At 40.9% G+C, this 21,171-nt stretch overlaps 1 protein-coding gene and 1 long non-coding RNA gene across 6 annotated transcripts in view; one reads left to right on the plus strand and one right to left on the minus strand.

Annotated features, from left to right (window-relative positions):
• TBXAS1 (thromboxane A synthase 1) overlaps positions 1–21,171 on the plus strand; it is a 218,014-nt gene that overhangs the window by 133,214 nt on the left and 63,629 nt on the right. For all 5 annotated transcript variants that reach the window (XM_079992705.1, XM_079992708.1, XM_079992709.1 and 2 more), the window contains exons 7-9: positions 5,029–5,117; positions 6,809–6,957; positions 9,764–9,894. In XM_079992705.1, the coding sequence (XP_079848831.1) occupies positions 5,029–5,117; positions 6,809–6,957; positions 9,764–9,894 (369 nt within the window). The remainder of the gene's footprint in view (positions 1–5,028; positions 5,118–6,808; positions 6,958–9,763; positions 9,895–21,171) is intronic.
• Positions 10,280–14,353, minus strand: LOC307225332. Its single transcript, XR_013842898.1, has 3 exons — positions 14,074–14,353; positions 12,293–12,396; positions 10,280–11,186 (listed from the first exon to the last, which is right to left on the minus strand). It is a non-coding gene; the product is annotated as an uncharacterized lncRNA (long non-coding RNA).

Below are 21,171 nucleotides of genomic sequence, written 5' to 3' on the forward strand. Positions count from 1 at the left end.
TTGGAAATGTATTATCCTTAGTTAGAGGACTGCAGGTAATTTGAATACTGTAGGACCACATAATTCAAATTATTTTGCAGATGATGTAGTTACGGTCATTCTTTCCCCCCCAGGTGGTTAGAAGTGCAATGCTGCTTAACCAGGGTTGGTTTATTTTAGAAGGAGATCACAGAAGTCGACAAAAGGCATTTTGTAGTATTGATGTTTATTTTCAAGTATGCAGGTTTCGCATAATTTGCGGCAGACAGCTTAAAACACTCAAGCAGGTTTGCTGTATGCCAAATCTTCTGCATTCCTAGATGCTGTTTGTTTACAGAGCCCCCTAAACTCAGCTTAACTATTCCTCTCTCTTTCTTCCTGAACTCTTAACTGCAGTCTGATTCTTTTGTTCCCATTTGTGGACACACACACAGAACTGGATTGCATCGTTCATAGCTAGGAGGGAGGAAGAAAATGTATTCTTGCTATCCCCTTCTCTGGAAGCAATCTTCTAAATATTAGCTCCCATTTAGGGGCATCACCTGAATATCCCAACCTATTAGCATTCCAAGGCTCTGGCCAGATACTACCTTAAGGGCAAACTCAGCCATGATAGTTTTATTCACAGAAATCCAATTGCAAAACTCGTAGATATTAACTAGCCACTACCTGAAACAGTGAGTTGCTGCTGCAGGGCTGTCAAGGGGAAGGGAGGAATTTCCACCTTTACCTATATGTTCCAGGTGGCCTTGCACTGCACTGTGCAAATGCAAGCTCATTGGCTGGATTTCTACCACTGGCCCGGATGCAGGTCGCTGGCATCAGCAAGGGTGGCTACCTAGTTAGCCACTGTACCTCCTGCCACCCCTGTTGCTTCCTGGCATTTAATAGAGTGGGGATTCCTCTCCCTTGATCACACAACATCAGCTATTCCTGCCAAGAACAAGTCCAATGTATTGCTGTGAGTTTGGTCAGCTTGGACGAAACATTGGGTCCACTCAGTGGCATAGTGGGACAAGGGCAGCCCACAGGGCGGTAAGCCCAGGCTAAAATTGTTAGGGGCACAAAATTTCAACACCCAGCGCTGCCTCAATATAGCTGCGCACTTCCATTACTTGGCTCCACTGAAAACAGCTACTCCATGCAAACCAGGAAGTGACCTCTCCAGACAACGGAATGACTCTTCTTATCTCTGCGGCTGTGATCTTCTAGGTGATGCAGACTCTGTTAGGCAGTTGAATGTGCATATGTTCTCCTTCTGTTACTCTCCCTCCTACCCACCCCTCCACACAGTCCCGGGTGCTGGCAGCCCATGCTACACCACTGGGTCCACTTCCAGAACCTGTGAGCCTGTACTTGTGATGGTAGAAGGTATAAGAGGAAACCTGTCAAGGTAGTAGCTTTTGGTCGGCAACTAAGTACCATGATTTAGCCTATGCAAAGAATTTGCTCTGTGCTATAGAAGCAAGTGGTGTAAATAAAACCATACATCCCAAATACATCTCTCTGCAATGACCTTCGTTACAAGGATATTGAGTCCTAAGCCCAGAACCCCTGTAGTCTCTCACATCTCAGAGATTGGGGTGGCATGTAACAGTATCATCAGCTGAAAGTCTAGGGGACACATGGAGACCCTAAGGAGTATCAGCTACCCACGCAAATGCAAAAGAGGGGTGGGCATAACTGTGGAAATAGAACTTGCTGGAAATAAACTTTGTGGATATTTTCCCTCTTCTCCAGACTAAACGTGTCCAACTCCCTCAACCATTCCTCATAAGACTTGGTTTCCAGACTGTTATTTTATTGCTTGCCCTCCTCTGCACACGTTCCAGCTTTTCAACATCCTTCTTAAACTGTGGTGCCCAAAACTGGGCACAGCACTTCAGGTTGGGTCTGTCCATGGTAGAATAAAATGGTACTATTACTTCCTTGATCTGGGCATTATAGTCAAAGGTAGCAATTTTATTCTGTTATTAACAATCATATTGCTGCAGCGCAGTTTTGTAGATAACCATTTTTAGAATTAAAACAACATTTGATTAGAAGATCACGGTGCTGACATTAGAGTGGCATAAACAAGCACTCCTGTAAAATGCCCATATGAAGAATGAAGTGCCAAGGCATGTACTGGCAGGATTATGCCATAATGTTTTTGACACCAATAGACTCCTGCAGTCTTGTTTGGCAGAACTTTGGTGCCGAGACAGCAGGGACATGAGATAATTGGCAGATCAAATATTTGCAGTGAGCATATTGCTTATGTTTTATTTTGTTATGTCATAAACAGCCAATCCAAATGCCCAGAAGTTGAGATCATTTCCCCTCCATGGACAGGTTATTTGACTCCTGCATGCTGTTTGGCAAAACCCAAGGTCTAAAACGGGAAATGCACAATAGGTAACAATGACATCATTTTTCGACTGTCCTGGTCCTGTTAGTGACAACATGTGAGCTTTCCGTCTGTTGAAGTGTTTGTCAAGCAAGATGATTCTTGTGAAATTTGATATCCTACCATCTCCCCCCCCCCTTTCTTCTTAAAAAGTAAATTATGATTGTTTCCTGTTCTGGAAATGAGATTGACTGCGAGTAATTCTTGAGCTGTCAGGGAGCACTGTAGGATAGGCATCTTTGCCAGGAAGACATGACTGGCAGATGAAAAGGGATGATTATGGAAACGTTTAAAAGGGGTCAACTGGAAGAGAACCAGGGCAAGGATAACTAAAACAAAAGAAAAACAGTAAGCTAGCAGCATGCTACTGTGGGTGGCAGGCAAATTAAAATGATAGGGAAAGAGCAGAATAATTTGAGGCAGTGGGGTGTTGCAAGGTCCACAAGGAAGAGGCGCAAGGGAACTGAAAGCCTGTAGAAGAATAAGGGGTTGCGCATTGGCTAAACCAACAAATCAAGGAGCAGATTAATACACGGCACTACTCCTTCATCCTACAACCCATTGGTCTGTGTGCACAAACTCTACACACTTATAACACAGGCCTTTGTGTTATACTATTGCACCAAGTTACCAGCTGCTGGATCATTATTGTGAAACGTAAATTTGTGATTTTGATGTTTTAGTTTTTTTATAAGTTATAATAATGGCATTTTGTATTTTATAATTTTATTTTGGCTTGTTCACTGCCCTAGGGTTTTTTGATGAAGGGTGGTCTATACGTGAAAATAACACTAATATTAATGATATATTGTATGTGCCTAGGCTCCTCAGCATGATTGGGAGACCCTGCTTTTTGCAGGGTTCTCAAATATGCATCTATGAAAAAGGCCCATAGCTTACTGGGAGAGCATTGACGGTGCATGCCGAAGTTCTGAGGTTCAGTCCCTGGCTGGGATTGATAGGGCTGGCAGAGGCCACCGTCTGAAATTCTGGAAGATGCTGTCAGTGTAGACAATACAGAGATACATGGACCAATGGCTTGGCTTGGTGTAATGCATGTTCCTTTGTACGCAAATAACTGATCAAAGTGCAGAAGATGAGGCGGTGAGTGTGATCCTTCTCCTCTCTGTGTTAAGAACTCCATAAGAGCCTGATGGAACAGACCAAAGGCCTATTTAGCAGAACATTTTGTTTTCCAGCTGCTACCAGTCAGATGCCTCTGTAAAGGTCACAAGCAGGAGATGAGGGTGATAAACTTCTCTCACCGCTGTTCCCTATTAGCTGGTGATTCAGAGGCATATATGACTCTGAACCATCCTGATTTGTACCCATTGATAACCTTATACACCATGGTTTTTTATTATTTAATTTATTTAATTTTAAAAAGACCTCAAAACTGTTTTCCCTAATTCCATTTTTTAAAGCCATCTAAGATACTCAACCACCACCTTTCCCAATGGTGCCATTTTATTGCTGTCTGGAGGGGCTATAGCAAAACAAAGGCAGGATGAAAACATTTGTGGTATAAAAAGTTACCCAGAAAAGGTTGATAGATAATGGGGCAGCATTGTAGAAAAATTCCCTCCCTTTATCTGGTGGCAGCAAGTTGTTTATATGGGGGCGGGCAGTTGAGCAGAGGAGTACACTCTTACGTTAGCAGAGAAATCCTTTCCCTCAGATGGATGGATGGAGGGAGGCTGGGAGGGGGCTGTCATCGGCCCCATATAAGCTTCTAGAAGGTCTAAACAGGGCGTATTAAATATAAGAAAACCTGCTTGGCTGAGCTTTGGAGGGAGTCCGCAGTTCCTCCTTTTGAAAGTCAGAATTTGAGCTATGCAAATGAAGCTTTGGGGGATATCCATTTCAGTTTCCAGATGTTCTAAGTGATGGTGCCACAGGCTAGCTAAAGGCAAGTTAGCACTGGTCGCTGGTAAGCTAGTAGACAAATTAGCAGTGTTCTGACCATATGAGTTTTGGTGCAGGCTTAGCAACGACCAGTCAGCTGCTTGCTTAGTGTAAGCAATTGATCCTAGTTGAGAACACAAGCGGCAGAGGCTGCTCTTGCTTTCATGCAAAAGGATGTCTTCCTTCCTCCTCAAAGGTGGCAGAAGATGAGCTGTGCATGCACTTGTCTTTGTGCTTATCGACAGAGGGCAGATCTGTGCCAAGTGCACGTAGAGCCCAGCATCTCCATGCCACACAACAAACTCTGGCAATATAGCAGCCACTGCACACACACACACACACACACACACACACACCCCGCTCCTAGAGGCTTCTCATTTCCCATGGCAGTTGCCCCTTCCAGCTTGGGGTAAACAGATTGTACAACACTACAGTTACAGGTTCCATTTGTCACGAATGTACCAGCCTATTCTCCCATCTAAGAGCAGTGAGCAGCCTCAACAGAAACAAGAAAGCAGGGGAACCATCTCCTGTGGCCATCAGTCTTGGACAGAGATCATGTTATCACTGGAACATGTATTTGTGCGTGTGTGCGTGCGCGCACGTTTGCACGTGTGTAAAACCTCCCTAAGAAAATGACTTTATCCACTGATTCAGGAGCTCCTGAGAGCACTTACCTCCTGCAGTATGCAATTAATGTAGAGAAATGTATTGTGTGTTTTTTAATTACACCGTGTGCATGTGCTCCTTTTTAGATGGTGCCGCTAATCAACCAGGCATGTGACATCCTGCTGAGTAACTTAAAGGTCTATGCAGATTCTGGCACAGCTTTTGACATCCAAAGGTACTTTAATAAATTAGAAGCGAGGGAAGTTTTTACAGGTACTTGATTTGCCAAGCTATTCTAAGTATGCAATTATTTCACAAATGGAGTTTTTAATTTTTCTGTCTTGATGTGGACACTGTCACTTTCAAATGATTATATCTGCCCCACCCCCCATTTTACTATAGCACAATATTTTAACAGTAGCAATTACAAGCAAAAGTAATTGAAGTGGAGTATCTACTCTGTAGCTGCCTGTAACATCCGTGGGGGGCAGGGGGAGAATGTTATTAGTGGCTGCATCCAGCCATCGTGATAAACCATAGTTTATCCTGATAGGAGTGAGCCTAGACAAGACTTGGGCTCACACACTCCCCTCCCTCTTTCCTCTCCCTTCCATGCCACAGTTACAGGGAAATTAGAATTTCGCTTCTATTTTTTTAAATTAATCAAAGTTTAGCACCACATCTGAACCCTAAACTGTGGTCCATCTTTAACTATGGTTTCTTGAAGCAATCCGTCTAACTCAGACCTGTTTGACAAAGATCCTTTCCAGTGTTAATTGAAAGCTTCCTTTTGCAGATTCTGCCTCTCTTATTGCTGCTTGTTGATTGTGGTTGGGAAAAAGATTGTGGTTGAGAAAAGATTTTATGATACTCATTCAGTTTCCAGATGCAGCTCCTGATAAGCTAGTATATAACAGAACAGTCCTAAGAGTGGCCGGGAAGCCATGGAATAGGTGATCCTCTGTCACATCTGAGCCCTGCCAGTTCCTGCTGGCCAGGGCAGAAAATGGGGCATTTCCCTTTTTGCTGTGCTAGTTCCAGGCCCCTCTTCAGGAAAGGTCCAGACTAAGATGCAGCACCACCAGTAACACTGCCAGCAAAGCTTTTTCCTTGCTCTCACTTTTGGTGGATGCAGCAAGGGTCTCCATAGCAGCAGAGCCCAGCAGAGAAACACTTCTGCTGATACCCCCACCAGCTCTACTACTCAGGTAGTTAGGACTGTGCTCTGACTTAGCATAAATCTGACTTCCGTTTTCCTATGTCAGCACTGACATGATGCTACATGATGGGAGTGAAGAGTGAAAGCGCAACCAAGTGAATTCTGTTAAGTGTGTGTGTGTGTTACATATGTATTGATATGTTTTATTTCTCTGCACTCAGTACTGTATGCCTAATGACTGGCAGCTTAATGTGTAGACTTATTACAACATAATGTGTGCCATTTTAGGTCCTGTGTAAGATCTGCCTCTGGTGATATTTACGTTGGCCCATTCACAAATGCAATTATCACTTGATGTTGCAGTCATCATCAGATAAACACCTATGTGTGAATCAGCCCCAGAACCTTTGCAAAACTCAGATTCAGAAAATGAGGAGTTTGTTGTGTTTAGAATTATTAGCAAGTATACATTCAATTTTGTAGTTTAAAAGTACAACTTCTTTACCATTTGTAAAAATGAAAGCTATAAATATTATTCTCAATCAACTTCAGAAGATAATGTGCTTAGTTTTTCATTTTATAAATATCTCCTGACATATCCTCCTGAAATGAATCTTTAAAAGGCCTGGCACATATAAAAACTCAAATTGTCTTAAATAGGCTCAGAAAAATAAACCCTAGGAGACAGTTTTGCAACAAAGGCAGAAACAGAAATGTGGGATGACAAACACTGCAGTTTAACAGCAACCTTCTTAAATCTTTTACAGGAATTACAGTTGCTTTACCCTGGATGTTGTTGCTAGTGTGGCTTTTGGTACCCATGTGGACTCCCAGAAGAATCCTGAGGATGCTTTTGTTAAGAACACCAGAAGATTCTTTGAACTTTCATTATTTAAACCCATCTTAATCCTAGCCAGTAAGTATAACATCACAGTGCTCTGTACATGGTCCAACTGTTCCTATTTTTTCCCTTAAACAACTGTTTGTTACAAACCAAAAGTTGTCCATGACAGTGGTTTAGAATGCAACAGGGAAGAAGAAAGATTATGCAAGGGCCTCAAACATGTGTAAAAGGAGAATGTATTAATACAGTTAAATTAAGGGTCACACACCTTTTTTGGACTAGTGGGTGCCCTAGAGAACAGTGTATAACATGAAATTCGATAATACAGTCATGGTGACATTTCCCCCATAAATTTCCAACTAGAAAATGCTTAACCTGCCCCCCCCCCCAATGCCAACCCTAAACCAAAGATTAGGTTGTGATTAGGGCCCATTCCTAGGTTAGTGGGTACAGGATTGCAGCCTAAGTAGATTAAAAAATGAGCTTGTTTATTTGTGTATGGCATTTGTGTGTTACCTCATATCATCAAGTTTTCTGGGCAGTTTACAGTAAGTAAGTAAAAATAATTTAAATACAGAATAATCATAAATCCATCAGATTAAAAGTTACATAAGTACCACAAGAAAACAAAAACTCACTGCACCCCAAAATTGAGCACAGATTGAAAAATGGAGGCCAAAATGACATAGTTATTAAAGAGGCCTTGTGTGAACAAAAAGGTATTCACTAGGCACCAGAAACACAAGAAGGATCGCCCCAGGCAAGCATGCTTGGGAAGCCTGCTCCACAACTGAGGTGCTGGGATTGAAAAGGTCCTTTCTCTGGTGGTTATCCAGGGTGGCAATCATTCAGTACTGGGGGCACCTGTAGCAGGGCTTCAGAAGAGGATCTTGACATTCAGGTAGGCACGTGAAGCATAGCATTGACTGGAAAAATGGTTAAAACAGATAATGTATTCATGTTATCATTTATTTGTTACTCCTTAAGACATTTATGGTGGTGATCCTCCCCCCCAAAAAAAAAAAATTGCAAAAAGCAGTAGAGTTCAAGAAGATTAGTTGCAATTATTTTTGTTTTTGATGTAACTAACCATAACAGTGAAATCAACAATAGGTGAGGGCTACAATCCTATGCACTCTTACCACCAGCAGTGTAGCGTGGTCAGGTTTGGGTTGTTTTAAAAACTTAGGTGCTCCCTGTCAGTAATACTTGAGAGGGCTGAAATTCTCTTTATGTGGTAGCATTTACTAAAATGTGAAAGCAAAACCTGTGACTGCTTATCCCTTAACAACATCAAAGTAATGATGAGGCACATTGGAAACAAAACAAGAATTTTATTTATATGCAATCTATGAGGGTTAAAACTTAATGGATACTTGGATAAGGCAGAATACTTTGTTTCAGTCACAATCACTTTACAGAGTTAACTCAATAACTTTACTTAAGACTTCCACTTTAAACCTGTTTCTGATTAAACTGATTCCTCCTAAAATGGGTATTTGTTCTACTAAACCAGTAAAACCCTTCCAGCCCCTTATAGGATCTTTTGTTTTCCCTCAAGGAAATAAATTGACTTGCCCTGCCTAGCAAACCCCTAACCACCCAGGTAATCCCTTGGTAAGACATTTCTAAATCTAATCCTGACTCTTACCAAGCAGTACCTGAAAGGTTAACTATGTGGTCTAATTTTTAACTCCACCCAGCCCCTGCTTGGCTTCTGGGTATCCAGAAAGATGAACCCAAGGTCCGCCCAATCACACATTCATAGAATTGTGCTGCACTCCACCTTTCTGTGTAGATGGAGTTTCTCTCTCTCCATTTAACACACCTATCTAGTATGTTGTTGTTTAGTCATTTAGTCGTGTCCGACTCTTCGTGACCCCATGGACCAGAGCACGCCAGGCACTCCTGTCTTCCACTGCCTCCTGCAGTTTGGTCAAAATCTAGTATGTTAGTCCATTTAATTGTTTATAATAATAGCCACGCAGTGTGTAGATTTGGAATTTATTGTTCTCTAGTTTAAGGCAGTTACCGGTTTACTGTAGGAATCAATTGATCAAGTCTCAGATTTGTGCCATGCACACAACTCCAGCTTTATGAATATTATGCAGCAAGGTAGTTCCTATGAGGGGAAAAATACTTCGGGGCAAATTCCTCATTTGAAAAAAAAACACACCAGAAACATTTAGTGACCTTCTATTTAATGGTTCACTTAGTTAAAGGGTACATTTACACAAAACTTTCCTGCAGCCCCGAGACAAACCTTGTGATTGTCTCAAGAGTCTGTAAATACAGTTTGCTGCAGTTAGTCTCTTTGGAGAAGTATATATAAGCTTTAATAGGGCATTAAATGAGGCACCCTGCTTTCCAGAATGAAAAGGGATGATGGAAATTGAATTAATGTAACCTTCCAGTCACATTCTCAGAGCTGTCTTACCTTGCAGGTTGGTTTGTAAAGTGTGTGTGTGTGTGTGTGTGTGTGTTTTTAAAGGCCTCATAATGTATTAAGTGTTCTATGGCATACATTGCAATGTTGCAGAACCCTGAAGACACATTGAACCCTGTTTCTCTGTAGAACAGCCTTCCCCAAACTAATGCCCTCCAAAGAATTTTGGACTTCAACTCCCATTGCCCAGCTCCAATATTGTAAATTAGGGAAATGTATGAGATGCGTCCTACAACCATGTGTTCATCTCAGTAATCAGAGTAATCTGAGAAAGTATATGCGACCCTCTAGTCAACAATGACAACATAAGAAAGCAGTAGTATTTTTTATTTTAAAAACTCTGAAAGGAAAGGAAATCCATATACGTAGGGGTTGTGGATATTTGCATTAATAGCTAATGATGGTTTGTTTGTTTTTGAAACTCTCTTAAAGTTGCATTTCCATTCGTAATGGTCCCCCTGCTTCAGATTTTGCCAAATAGGAAACGAGATGAGGTGAATGGATTTTTTATCAATGCCATTAAGAATATGATTGCTTTGAGAGACCAGCAAGACCCAAATGAGGTAAGACTTCTTTATGGTAGGAAGAGCCATGCATGACCCAACCAAATTGTGTGCATTTAGTCCACTGTTTCCTACAGTGATTAATTTGTTGCCTCTAGGAGAGACATGGGACGCGGGTGGTGCTGTGGTCTAAACCACAGAGCTTAGGGCTTGCCGATTGGAAGGTTGGCGGTTCGAATCCTTGCGACAGGGTGAGCTCCCGTTGCTCAGTCCCAGCTCCTGCCAACCTAGAAGTTCGAAAGCCCGTCAAAGTTCAAGTAGATAAATAGGTGGGAAAGCAAACACTGTTTCCATGCCCTGCTCTGGTTTCACCAGAAGCAGCTTAGTCATGCTGGCCACATGACCTGGAAAAACTGTCTGTGGACAAACGTCAGCTCTCTCGGCCAGTAAAGCGAGATGGGCACTGCAACCCCAGAGTTGTCCGTGACTGGACTTAACTTTCAGGGGTCCTTTACCTTTTTTTTTTTTTTTTTTTAAGGATAGACATGTTCAACCGGTCGACTGTGATTTTCCTAAAAAAAGCTCACCAACTCTGGGCAATCCTCCCCCCAAAAAGCTCAACCATCCAATGACAATGGGTAGATCATTGCCAGTTTTTTTTAATACTGGGAGTAGATAGCAGTCTCTTGGGATTTGGACATGCCTACTCTAGAAAGCCCATAAGCAAGGCACAACGGCAGTAGCCTTTGCCTAATTTTTCACTCCCAGCATCCAGCATACTTCAGAATTATAGTGTCTCTGCTAACTGTAGAGATGATATCAAACGCAGCAAAGGCCTCAGTCCAAATTGCAAACTCTGCCTCCTTTAAGGTGTTCAACAATTTGGCTGATTATTTTGCTCTTGACTTCTACATGTTTTTGCACTTCTTGATGTACATTGCAACTGGAGCTGTGAAAAGGGTACAGAAAGTTCACTTTTCTGGTGACTCATATGTTCTTATTAAAACTAGTATTGAAAATTGCACTTAGAACTTGCAAAAATTTCCAACCCAGTAATTTTATCCATTTAAAAGCATGACATTTCTTCCAGTCTGGGTTTTCAAAAAAACATTTGTAATTTTTTTTTTTTTTTTTTGCTCTCTTTCTCTTTCTTTCTTTTGCGTCTTCTCTCTCTATGTGCTCCCTTATTATAGATATCTCTTTCCCTTTTGTCACTTTCATCCTTCATCATACCTTTGGTGCTGGAACACCCTCCCTGAACTTCTGCATGGCGTCACATCCTTCAGGCCACAGCTCAAACCTCATTTCTTCCATGAAGCCTTTAGCTTAATCTCCTTCATCTACATCCCCAGCTGAAATGAACCATAAATACATACAACACCATTTGTGCATATTAAGGGTTCAGTAGTCTTGCTCTCCTTGTTATGGTGAGAGGGAAGCCAAGCTCTAGAAAGTGAAAAGAGTCTAAGGCTGAAGCTACACACCAAATCAAATCTACAGGACTGCATCCTCTCCTCAGCTTGCAAATGGAGACATGAGACAGGGCTGTGGGCTTGCCTCTGTACCCAAGGGGCATTCTGGGGTTGGCAGTGCCCATCAGGTTTGCACCTCCAGCTCTGAGCTTGTTTTCCGCTACTCCCCACTCCCACCCCACCCCTGGTCCAAGCTTAAAGCTGGAAAGAGGAACAGATTTTCCAGTAACCTCATGCTGTGTTTTGAGACTTAGCACAAGCTCAAGGCCAGCACCCTTCCTCCTGGAGTAGGAGGCCCTTGTGACAACAAATTTTTGGTTGGCCAGTTCTAGGTTTCATTTTTCCATTGTGAGATAATTTCCCACTACTTTCCTTCTGGAAAACCCACTGTTTACCACTGAATTGCAACAAACATTACAGCCATACCTCGAGTTACAGACGCTTCAGGTCGCGTTTTTTCAGGTTATGGATCTGCCAAAACCCGGAAGTACTTGAATGGGTTACTTCCGGGTTTCGGGGGTCGCACATGCGTAGAAGACTAAATTGCGCTTTGCACATGCGCAGAAGCACCAAATCGCAACCTGCACGTGCATAGACGCGCCGCTGCGGGTTGTGAACACTGTGGGTTGCGAACATGCATCCCACACGGATCACATTCGCAACCCGAGCATCCACTGTAGTTGGTTTTTCTGAGGATTGATGTTTCTTCTGATTCAGTGGTAAACAGTGGGTTTTCCTGGATAAAACTGGGGCAAATGAAAAACTGCTCAGACCTGTCTGTGCCTTCTAGCAGAAAACCTCTAGGACCTGTGCTTTCTTGGCAAAAGTGTGAATAAGGTCTTACCCTTTGATTATAATAACACTTGTTAAAATATCCTTGTTGACCTCATTGTATTTCCTGTTTCGTAAATTAGCAAATAAAAGAAAACAAGGGCCCTTCAAATCTGCTAACTAAATTTGTATGTACCGGTAAGAGCTCCAATTACCAATCAGATTCCAATGCAGGCTTCATAGAAACAAGCTTAATTGATTCACTTCCATTCTTACTGCTGCCCTTTCATGATCTGATGCAAGTTTCCAAATTCCAGACCTGCAGAAATAAAGAATATTAATTAACAAATACCTTACAAACTGAGCACATACTAAATATAATCTTGTGCAAATATTGTAAATATTGTGAAAGCATGGAAAGAACTAAATTTGGATCAGTGGTGAAGTTGCTGCAGCTAAAAAAAGTCAAATAGCTTAAATGGGGGAAATGATGTTTATTTTAAATATTTATATTAAATAAAGGCCTTCCTTGTATGCTAGAAAATAACTGTACAGTGGGAAGGTAAAAATAATTATGGGAAGTTTTAGAAATATTTAATTAATTAACAAAATCTATGTACTGCTTAATTTTAGTAAGCCTCTAAGTAGTTTACAAGAAACATCAAAATTGTCATTTTTTTAAAAAAAATTAATTAAAATTAATAGTAGAAAAAGAGATTAAAACATGTTAACATCTATGCATCTGGCTAGGCTTGCCTAAACAAAAATGTTTGAGGCAGGAACCAAAAGGAATACAACAGTAGACAGTGAGATGCAAAATGTAGGTGCCATCACACTAAAATATTGATTTCTTTCAACTGTTGATAGTTTTGTAATTTAGATTGAGCTCTGTGATGTCATTTGCTCTTATCCCATTCCATTTGCTCTCAATTGCATATGGTCTTTCTGCCACCATTTAAATGTAGGTAACTTCCTGACACCGCCAAAACTATAGATGTCTTCTCCTACTGGGATGTTTTAGGTCCATGCTTCAGAAATGCCCTATGTACCTCATCAGAATTGTACAAGGAAACTGGCAACATGGAGAGCCTCCTTTTTGTGTTTCAAAGCTCTTTGCACTAATGCAGATGGCTTTTGAGCTGATAAGTAGGGTTCAAGTTAAATGCTTTGTATTTCTGTTGTTTTTGTTTACCTCAGTACACTGTTGAGTTTCACCTTGAACAAAGCGAAATTCTACATGCATTCTTACTGATTGTTTAGATGAGTGGGTCCCTGTTTTAATACTAGTCTTCCACTTTGTGTTCAGATGTGTTGCACCCTGATTTATTTCTTTATAAGAATGCTTATCTACCCATTGCCATAAGATTGTTCCAGTGATTTAAAAAAAAGAAAATAATTCAAGCAGAAATGGTATTCCACAACAACAACAATAATAGTACAAAGCACTTTGGGCTTCATTTTAAAGGTGGGTGTTTTTGTGTGTGTGGTTTTTTTACACGTTTGGTTAATCCTGAAGGCAGATAAATAAAAAGGATTGTCAGATGTGCGTTGTAATAAATTTTAAATGAGTTTCATAAAAGCTACAACTAAACGTAAACCTGCCCAAACAGGGAATTTCTAAAACACACAATTCCTCCTCAGTTTTTTCCGCTGCTTCCTATCATGAAAACTATCATGTGGATTAATAATTCATTGTTCTTGAATCAGCCCTCGAGGAAAATTGACCGCAATGTCATTTCCATCTGAGTGGGGTTGGTTTTTTTTTAAGGGGGCTAAAATGGAGGTATGAATCTTCTTGCTTTGCAGAATCATCAAAACACATAGGCCAGAACTTGGATTAATTGGCTCTTTTGCTGTGACTCTCCATCAGAGGAAGAAGACTTAAGGGGAGCTCAAAAAACTGCTAAGGCCCCCTCAGAATTTCAGCAGCTTATTGTAACATAAGCGTTTGCAGGAAGCAAGACGCCTACAAATCACATAATGGAATGTGTCTTACACTTAACTACACTTTGGGCTTGGGACTTATGAAGTGGCTTTTCTTTGACCCTTGTTTATGCATCTCCTCTCCTGCCCTACGGTGTGGCACACGTTTAGTCTTCCTTTTTACAGCAGGCAGGGAAACGGCATGGATGATGCGACCCGTTCAGGAACGTGAGGCAAAATGGCAGCTGCCTTGCCTCATGCTGTAGTAAAAAGTATATAAGGGAGGAATGGACAAGTTTCAGTCTTCATAATTTCTCTCTCCCGCCATCATGTTCCCACATTAATCTGCCATTTTTTTAAAAAAGCAGCACAAAAATATATAGCTCAGTATATGAAATTCTAAACATGTTTTGACTGAAAAGAGGGGTGAGGAACCTGAGGGCCGAGTGCCGCCTCTATCTGGCTCCCAGAATTATCCTCATTCCACACACTGTCAGTGCCCCTGCTTCTCAGCCTGGGCGTTTGGCTTCTCAGGCCTATGCCTCTTTGCTTGTTTGGCTAGAGGATAGAGAGAGGTGTGTGAATGGGTGAAACCACTAGCCTACTGCACAAAAGTAAAATTTATATAGTTGCTCTGCCCATCTTTGCCTGTGGACCTGCTCACCAACAGCCAGGAAATATAGCCTGTGGGCTGAAAAGAGAGCCAGTGTGGTGTAGTGGTTAAGAGCGGTAGTCTTGTAATCTGGGGAACCGGGTTCAAGTCTCCGCTCCTCCACATGCAGCTGCTGGGTGACCTTGGGCCAGTCACACTTCTCTGAAGTCTCTCAGCCCCACTCACCTCACAGAGTGTTTGTTGTGGGGGAGGAAGGGAAAGGAGAATGGTAGCCGCTTTGAGACTCCTGAAGGGGAGTGAAAGGCGGGATATCAAATCCAAAATGGATTCCCACTCCTGCCCTAAATAGGCATTTCAAAACACATTTTGCTATATTTTGAGGAAAAACTATTGCAAAATTTGGAGAAGTGCAGTCTGAAGGATAATTTCCTTCCTGTCTGCACTTTAGAGCCATGGTTCAAGTCCTTTCACATTGGACTTCACAGAAGTCAAATTCCTCAGGCACTCCTCATTTAAAGGCATGCGCTTGGGCTGCAATCCTAAATATTTCAGCTACTTTTTAAATCCAGACAGGGAAGGTGGTCCCCCCCCCCCGTTATAACTGGATTTAAAAGACTAATAATTTATGTATCCTCTTATTTTTCCTCCCAATGTGCTCCCTTGGAAAGTGTGTCACCTGAATGAAAAATGTGTCAATTAAAAGCCAACCTCCACAAGTCTATTAAAGAGACAGAGTCCAGAGAATGTTCTGTGATTTTAATTAAAACAGAAATGTGAGTAATTGGTTTTGTGCTGCAAACCTTTATTAATATCTTAATGAATACTGCAGTGTTTGTAAGCCTCTTTCGAAAGCCCTGTTGCGTTATGTTTTGTGTCAGTTTCCAATCCAGGTTTTGGGGACTGTTCAGTCCTCCACACAGATTCAACTTTTCCTTCCACAGCAACATACCCTCCAACATTTCTCCAGTGAAAACAGGCATGTCCTATTCCATAATAATAATAATAATAATAATACCACCAATAATACTAATAATAATTTAATTCTTTATACCATGCCCATCCAAATGGGTTTCCCCAGTCACTCTGGGCAGTTTCCAACACATATAAAATAATAAAAAACATTAAACATTTTTTAAAAAAACTTCCCTATACAGGAATGTCTTCTAAAGGTTGTGGAATTGTTAGTTTCCTTGGTTTAGGAGTTGTGTTTTTGTTTTGTTTATTTATTTGCAGATTTATTTAAGAGTTTTGCAACAAAAAGTTATGAAAACACCAAGCGGTGTACAGTTAAATAAGACTATAAAATGCAACGGATTACAAACTGCGTTAACAATGAAACCACTTCAGAGTATCAGAAGTAGATATCAAAAGTCACAGAGAGAGAGGGGAGAAGGCCTCACTCTTCTTGTCGCTCTTGTGAAAAAGGTTATCCATCTAGGTAACCAAGACCCAGGTCTGAATTCGGACAGAGGTGCAACTTGATCATCAGTTCATCCAAGAATGTCTGTAGCTGCTCTGCCACAAGCCACTAAATCATTTTTCCAATAAAAGGTGTACAGTGGTACCTTGGTTCTCAAACTTAATCCGTTCCGGAAGTCTGTTCCAAAACCAAAGCATTTGAAAACCAATGTGCGCTTTCCAATAGAAAGTAATGCAAAACAGATTAATCTGTTCCAGACTTTTTAAAGCAACCCCTAAAACAGCAATTTAACATGAATTTTATTATCTAACGAGACCATTGATCTATAAAATGAAAGCAATAATCAATGTACTGTACTATAAAATAAATAAGACAGAATTGTAGATGAAAAAAAATAATTAATTTTTTTTATTACCTGCACTGATAGTCACTATTTCAGCAGTCACACAATCAGTCAATCAATCATTAGCTGAACTGGGTTCCACACAGTCACAAAAACAAGTTAACCAAAAAAGCCTCAAAAACAAAAACGCAAAATAAATAGCAAAAACAAAGTTTATTAAATAAGTAAACTATCATTGGAGCCTCATCCTGTTTTCAGTATATACTGTATATAACCCCACCACCACCAAACATCAGCCAGCTGTTGATGTTAGCAAACAAAGCAACTTGAATGCCAAGCCAAATCCCCAAACAAGCATTTCTGAAAGAGCCTGAGCTAACACAAGATACTGAAACATGGCCTGGAGTTTAATAAACTTGAAGTCTAGGGAGTAAATTCCAGAGCTGAGAAAATGCTGCCCTCAACCTCAGTTATGTGCAATTCTAGAGTCTGTCAGTTCAAGCACAGTAGAAGCTTTCAGTGTCTGTACTTCAAAGAGGCAGGGAGGAAGATTAAATGCTTGAAAGACAGAATTAGGGTGCATGCAGATGTACATGAGAACAAGAGTGTGTGTAGATATTTTGGTTCTGAAGTGAGCACTGTTTTCTCTGCCTTCTGTGAAAACATATGTGCAGTCTTTGGATCAGATCCTGATTTCCTATTCTGGTTTGTCCCCCTGCCATTCCCCACTTCAAGCACTGTTTGTATATATCCTTCTGATTTTTAAATATTTTTATATTTATATTTTATATTTATAATCCCAGCCCTTCTGCTAAGATGCTCAGTGCACAACTTCTTTACAATGAAATGGATTAGGCTGAGGGGATAGTGATAGTGACTTATCGAGTGAACCTCACCTCACAATTGAACCAGGATTTGACCTGACTCCCTTGACAAAAGCAAAAGAAAAAAATAAAATCTAACCACATAAATTATAGTCACAGCTGTGAATGCTTACATTGCATTGAAACCACTAAGAAATAAGCAAGACACTTAACCTTTGTTGAATTCAGTTATTGTTCTTTGTCCTGGTTTGTTGCTTCAAGCAACAACAAAAAAGGAAGCCTTTATCCTGAATAATTAATCATTGTGACCTGCCACAGATACATTTTCAGTATAGTCCCAGCAGTGATGTCTCATTAATCATATATTTCTCAGTCATTTTTCTGAATGCTTCAGCTGATATTGTACCAAAAATGGACACTAGGGCCTGGAAGTTGGGGATTCATTTGTTAAAAGTGTGTTCAGTACTTTCAATTAAAGATAGATATCAGAATTCAGTTTCAGGAAAGAAATTGAGACTGACACTCAATATGTTTGACCTTGAGGAGAAGAATTGGGTTGCATTACGTGCTCAGGTTTCATATTCGTGCACTATATTGGATGGTTGTGAAGCTTAGAAATTAGGATTTAAAGAAGGATTATTAATGTAGTTGAATATGTCTTGCACTGTATGGCTTGTATTCATTCTTCCAGTGTGTGACACAAAGCTTGCTACTTCCATGCAAAATTGCTTCCCTGAATGACCAGGCAGTGTTTAAGAAGGCTTAACGAACTGGAAAAGGCATGGCTCACAGCACCCATGTCACAACCTATAATGGAAGGCGTCTGTCTTGGACAGACTAGAAGAGTCTCTTACCTACAGCATCCACAAAGTCAGGCTTCTATCCTTTTGCAAAACTTCATCAGGCAAGGAGTCTTTCACACAGCTACTCTGACTGCATCACCATTTGGTTTTCTGATAGATGCTTTGTTGTGCAAAAAAAATAAAATATTTTTTTTAAAAAATGGAAAAAGAATATATAATATAAAGCAAGTGTCCATCTTGCTGATGCGTCTTTCAGTTTGCTGCTGGTGTAGCATTTTCCTGCAACTCAATTATTCTGCAGCCAAGCAAAGCTGAGCAGAGTATGAAGTGCAGGTGTCTGTTTGCAATGAGGGAAACATTTGGGAAGGCCGAGCCAGGTGCCAGATATGATGTCTCCCTGCCTGACTGTCTGTCTCATTTGCATCCCACCTTTTCTTCAAAGTACTCAAAATGCCTTATCCATTTCATCCTAATGCAACCTTTTGAGCCTGAGAGACAGTTGAATCTGATTGCTTGATATACTTATTGAATTGGTTTTTGCAGGTTTTTACACCTGCCAATAATCCATCTTCATTCCTCTCATGCCAATATTTCATTATTACTCAGACTTCATTGTAAAATGTCTCCCAGTGCTGAAAATAAACAAAAAAACCCCACCTCTTTCAGCCACCTCACACGTAATAGTGCTTCTTCTCTTTCCTTTCCTTCTTTTACAGTCACAGAATATGGTCATTTATGAGTTTACAGATGATGTGCTAACTCTGAGATTGTGTAATGTGGGTATCAGACCACAGCAGGGGTCTGTGGTTGGTTTGGGCCATGGGTAGGCAAACTAAGGCCCGGGGGCCAGATCCGGCCCAATCGCCTTCTAAATCCGGCCCACAGATGGTCCGGGAATCAGTGTGTTTTTACATGAGTAGAATGTATGCTTTTATTTAAAATGCATCTCTGGGTTATTTGTGGGGCATAGGACTTCATTCATCCCCCCCCCTTATAGTCCAGGCCCCTACAAGGTTTGAGGGACAGTGGACCAGCCCCCTGCTGAAAAAGTTTGCTGACACCTAGTTTGGGCACTCGTAATATAGCCTGATCATTATCATCCTTTTCATTTAAGAAGACTGGTCTTAATATTGTTCCCTGTTCTGTGCTGTCCTCTCCTGTTGTTTGAACTTTTGGAAGGTTTTAAAACCTGAAGCATTGCTCATGAGAATTAATCCAGGAAGTATCCCCCACCCCCACCCCGCATAATTACCCTACAAAAATGTAGGTCTTCCTTCCTTCCACTGACACACTTCCCAAGTCTTCAGGGATTTATTTCAAGGGCTTCAAACAGCTTCTGAACAAACTATTAAAAGCAGGGTTCAGAGAAAGCTAAGTGCACTTAAGCCCTATTGAAATCAATGGAACATTTGCACACCAGTTAGAGTGCTTATATCCAATTGATTTCATTTAATTTTGTCTGAATTGTGCCCTAAGGCTAGAATGATAGTTTTAAAGAACATGATATTGTTTCCCATGGTGCATTTCTTTTGCCCCACTGTCACCTCTGTTTAAACAGGTTTTGCATGTTTTTAAGGCATTACAAGAACCTGGTTAACAATGATAATAGTGAGATGAAAGTTCGTATGTGAGCGATCATGCCTCTGTCAATCCACATTCAATGCTCTGAAAGAAGTGGTTCTTTGTGTCTAGCCTTAGAAAGGTATTCTAATAACATGCACTTTACAGCCCAGTCTTAAGAGAAGCCAAAATGTTTGGACATTTCAGTCTTTGAGTTAGCAAGGATGAGTTTACATGATTACTGGGCTATATAAATATGAATTTGTATAATTCAGATTTTAATGCCCAAGTGATGCAAGTCTAATATCTGAAATGCCCCCTCACACATTTATCTGCCTGGTTGCTAAGATCAGCAATTGAGGCCCTGTTGGCAGTCAGTGATTTGAGCCTTGAGCCTTCCGTGGTTTGAGGGACAGTGGTACATGAGAGAGCCTCCTCTGTGGTGGTTCCCAGGCTGTGGAATAATCTCTCTGAGTTGCATCTTGGGCTACCATATACTTTTTGACAATTTGCTAGGACAGAGGGGGGGTGTGCATTGGAAATATACCCTATCTAGTCCTATGCTTGTGTTCATTGAAGACAATCTTACTCGTCTGCGAGTCATCGCCAAAGAAGAAGAAGTTAGTCTGAGCCCTCTAGTCAACACATTATAAAGTTATTTGATATTCAGCTCATTCAGACAATCATATCTTGCCTTCATAATCTAAGATATGCACAAACCTTCTGTCTATGCATGCATCACCTTCTATTTTTCTACCCTTTTGGCAAACCACAATTAAACCCACAAGTCTTCAACTAACATAGTTTTCCATTATGTTCAAACCAGGAAACTATGGCTACCAATTCAGAACAAGCCAGGATCTTCAGCCACAGTTTACTGGTTCAGATGTTATGGGGAACTATGGTAAATTAAAGGCTCCCAATTTTTAAGCACCGTGAGAAGAAATGAGGGAAGGGGCTTCCTAGGCAGATATAAAGTTGAGATATCTTCTGAACTAAACCATTTACAGTTTTTGCCACACAACCCCACCTGTAGTGGTTTTGTACACTGCAATGGAGATTAAGCAAAATATCTCATTAGTTGATCACATCCTCTCTTTATTTCTTTTTTTAAAAAAGAGAAACAGCTGCAAAAATGTACCGTAATACTCAATATTGCTCCTACAGTGATAGAACATTCTCCAGCCGGTGAAGGATACAGTAAAATGTCATTGGCTTACTTCATCACAATGTAATACCCACACAGGACGTTTGTAGAGAATGTAGTTCATTTGGTGAAAGATTTTACAGGGCTCGGGGATGGCCAAGCCAATTAATTCCCCACAATTTAGATTTAAAGCCCACAGTTGGTTTTGTTGAACCTCAGTACACTTTTTGGATGTCCTTTTCTTCTTACCGGGTCATAGCACTTAGCTGACTGCAAAAGCCAAAGCACAGTATGTTAAGTATTTCTTCTTCTTTGTTTCTCACCATTCCCATGTCAGTGATCTGATAAAAGTCCTTTGACATATATAATGAATGATTCCTTTTGTGCCCTTATCTCATTTGCCCTTTTCCTGTGCCTGCTCCTCTCCCTCAATTTTATTTCCCATCATGGCTCCAAGAATA

The sequence above is a fragment of the Podarcis cretensis genome (genome assembly GCF_951804945.1).
Source record: "Podarcis cretensis genome assembly, chromosome: 10".
Classification (NCBI taxonomy): Eukaryota; Metazoa; Chordata; class Lepidosauria; order Squamata; family Lacertidae; genus Podarcis; species Podarcis cretensis.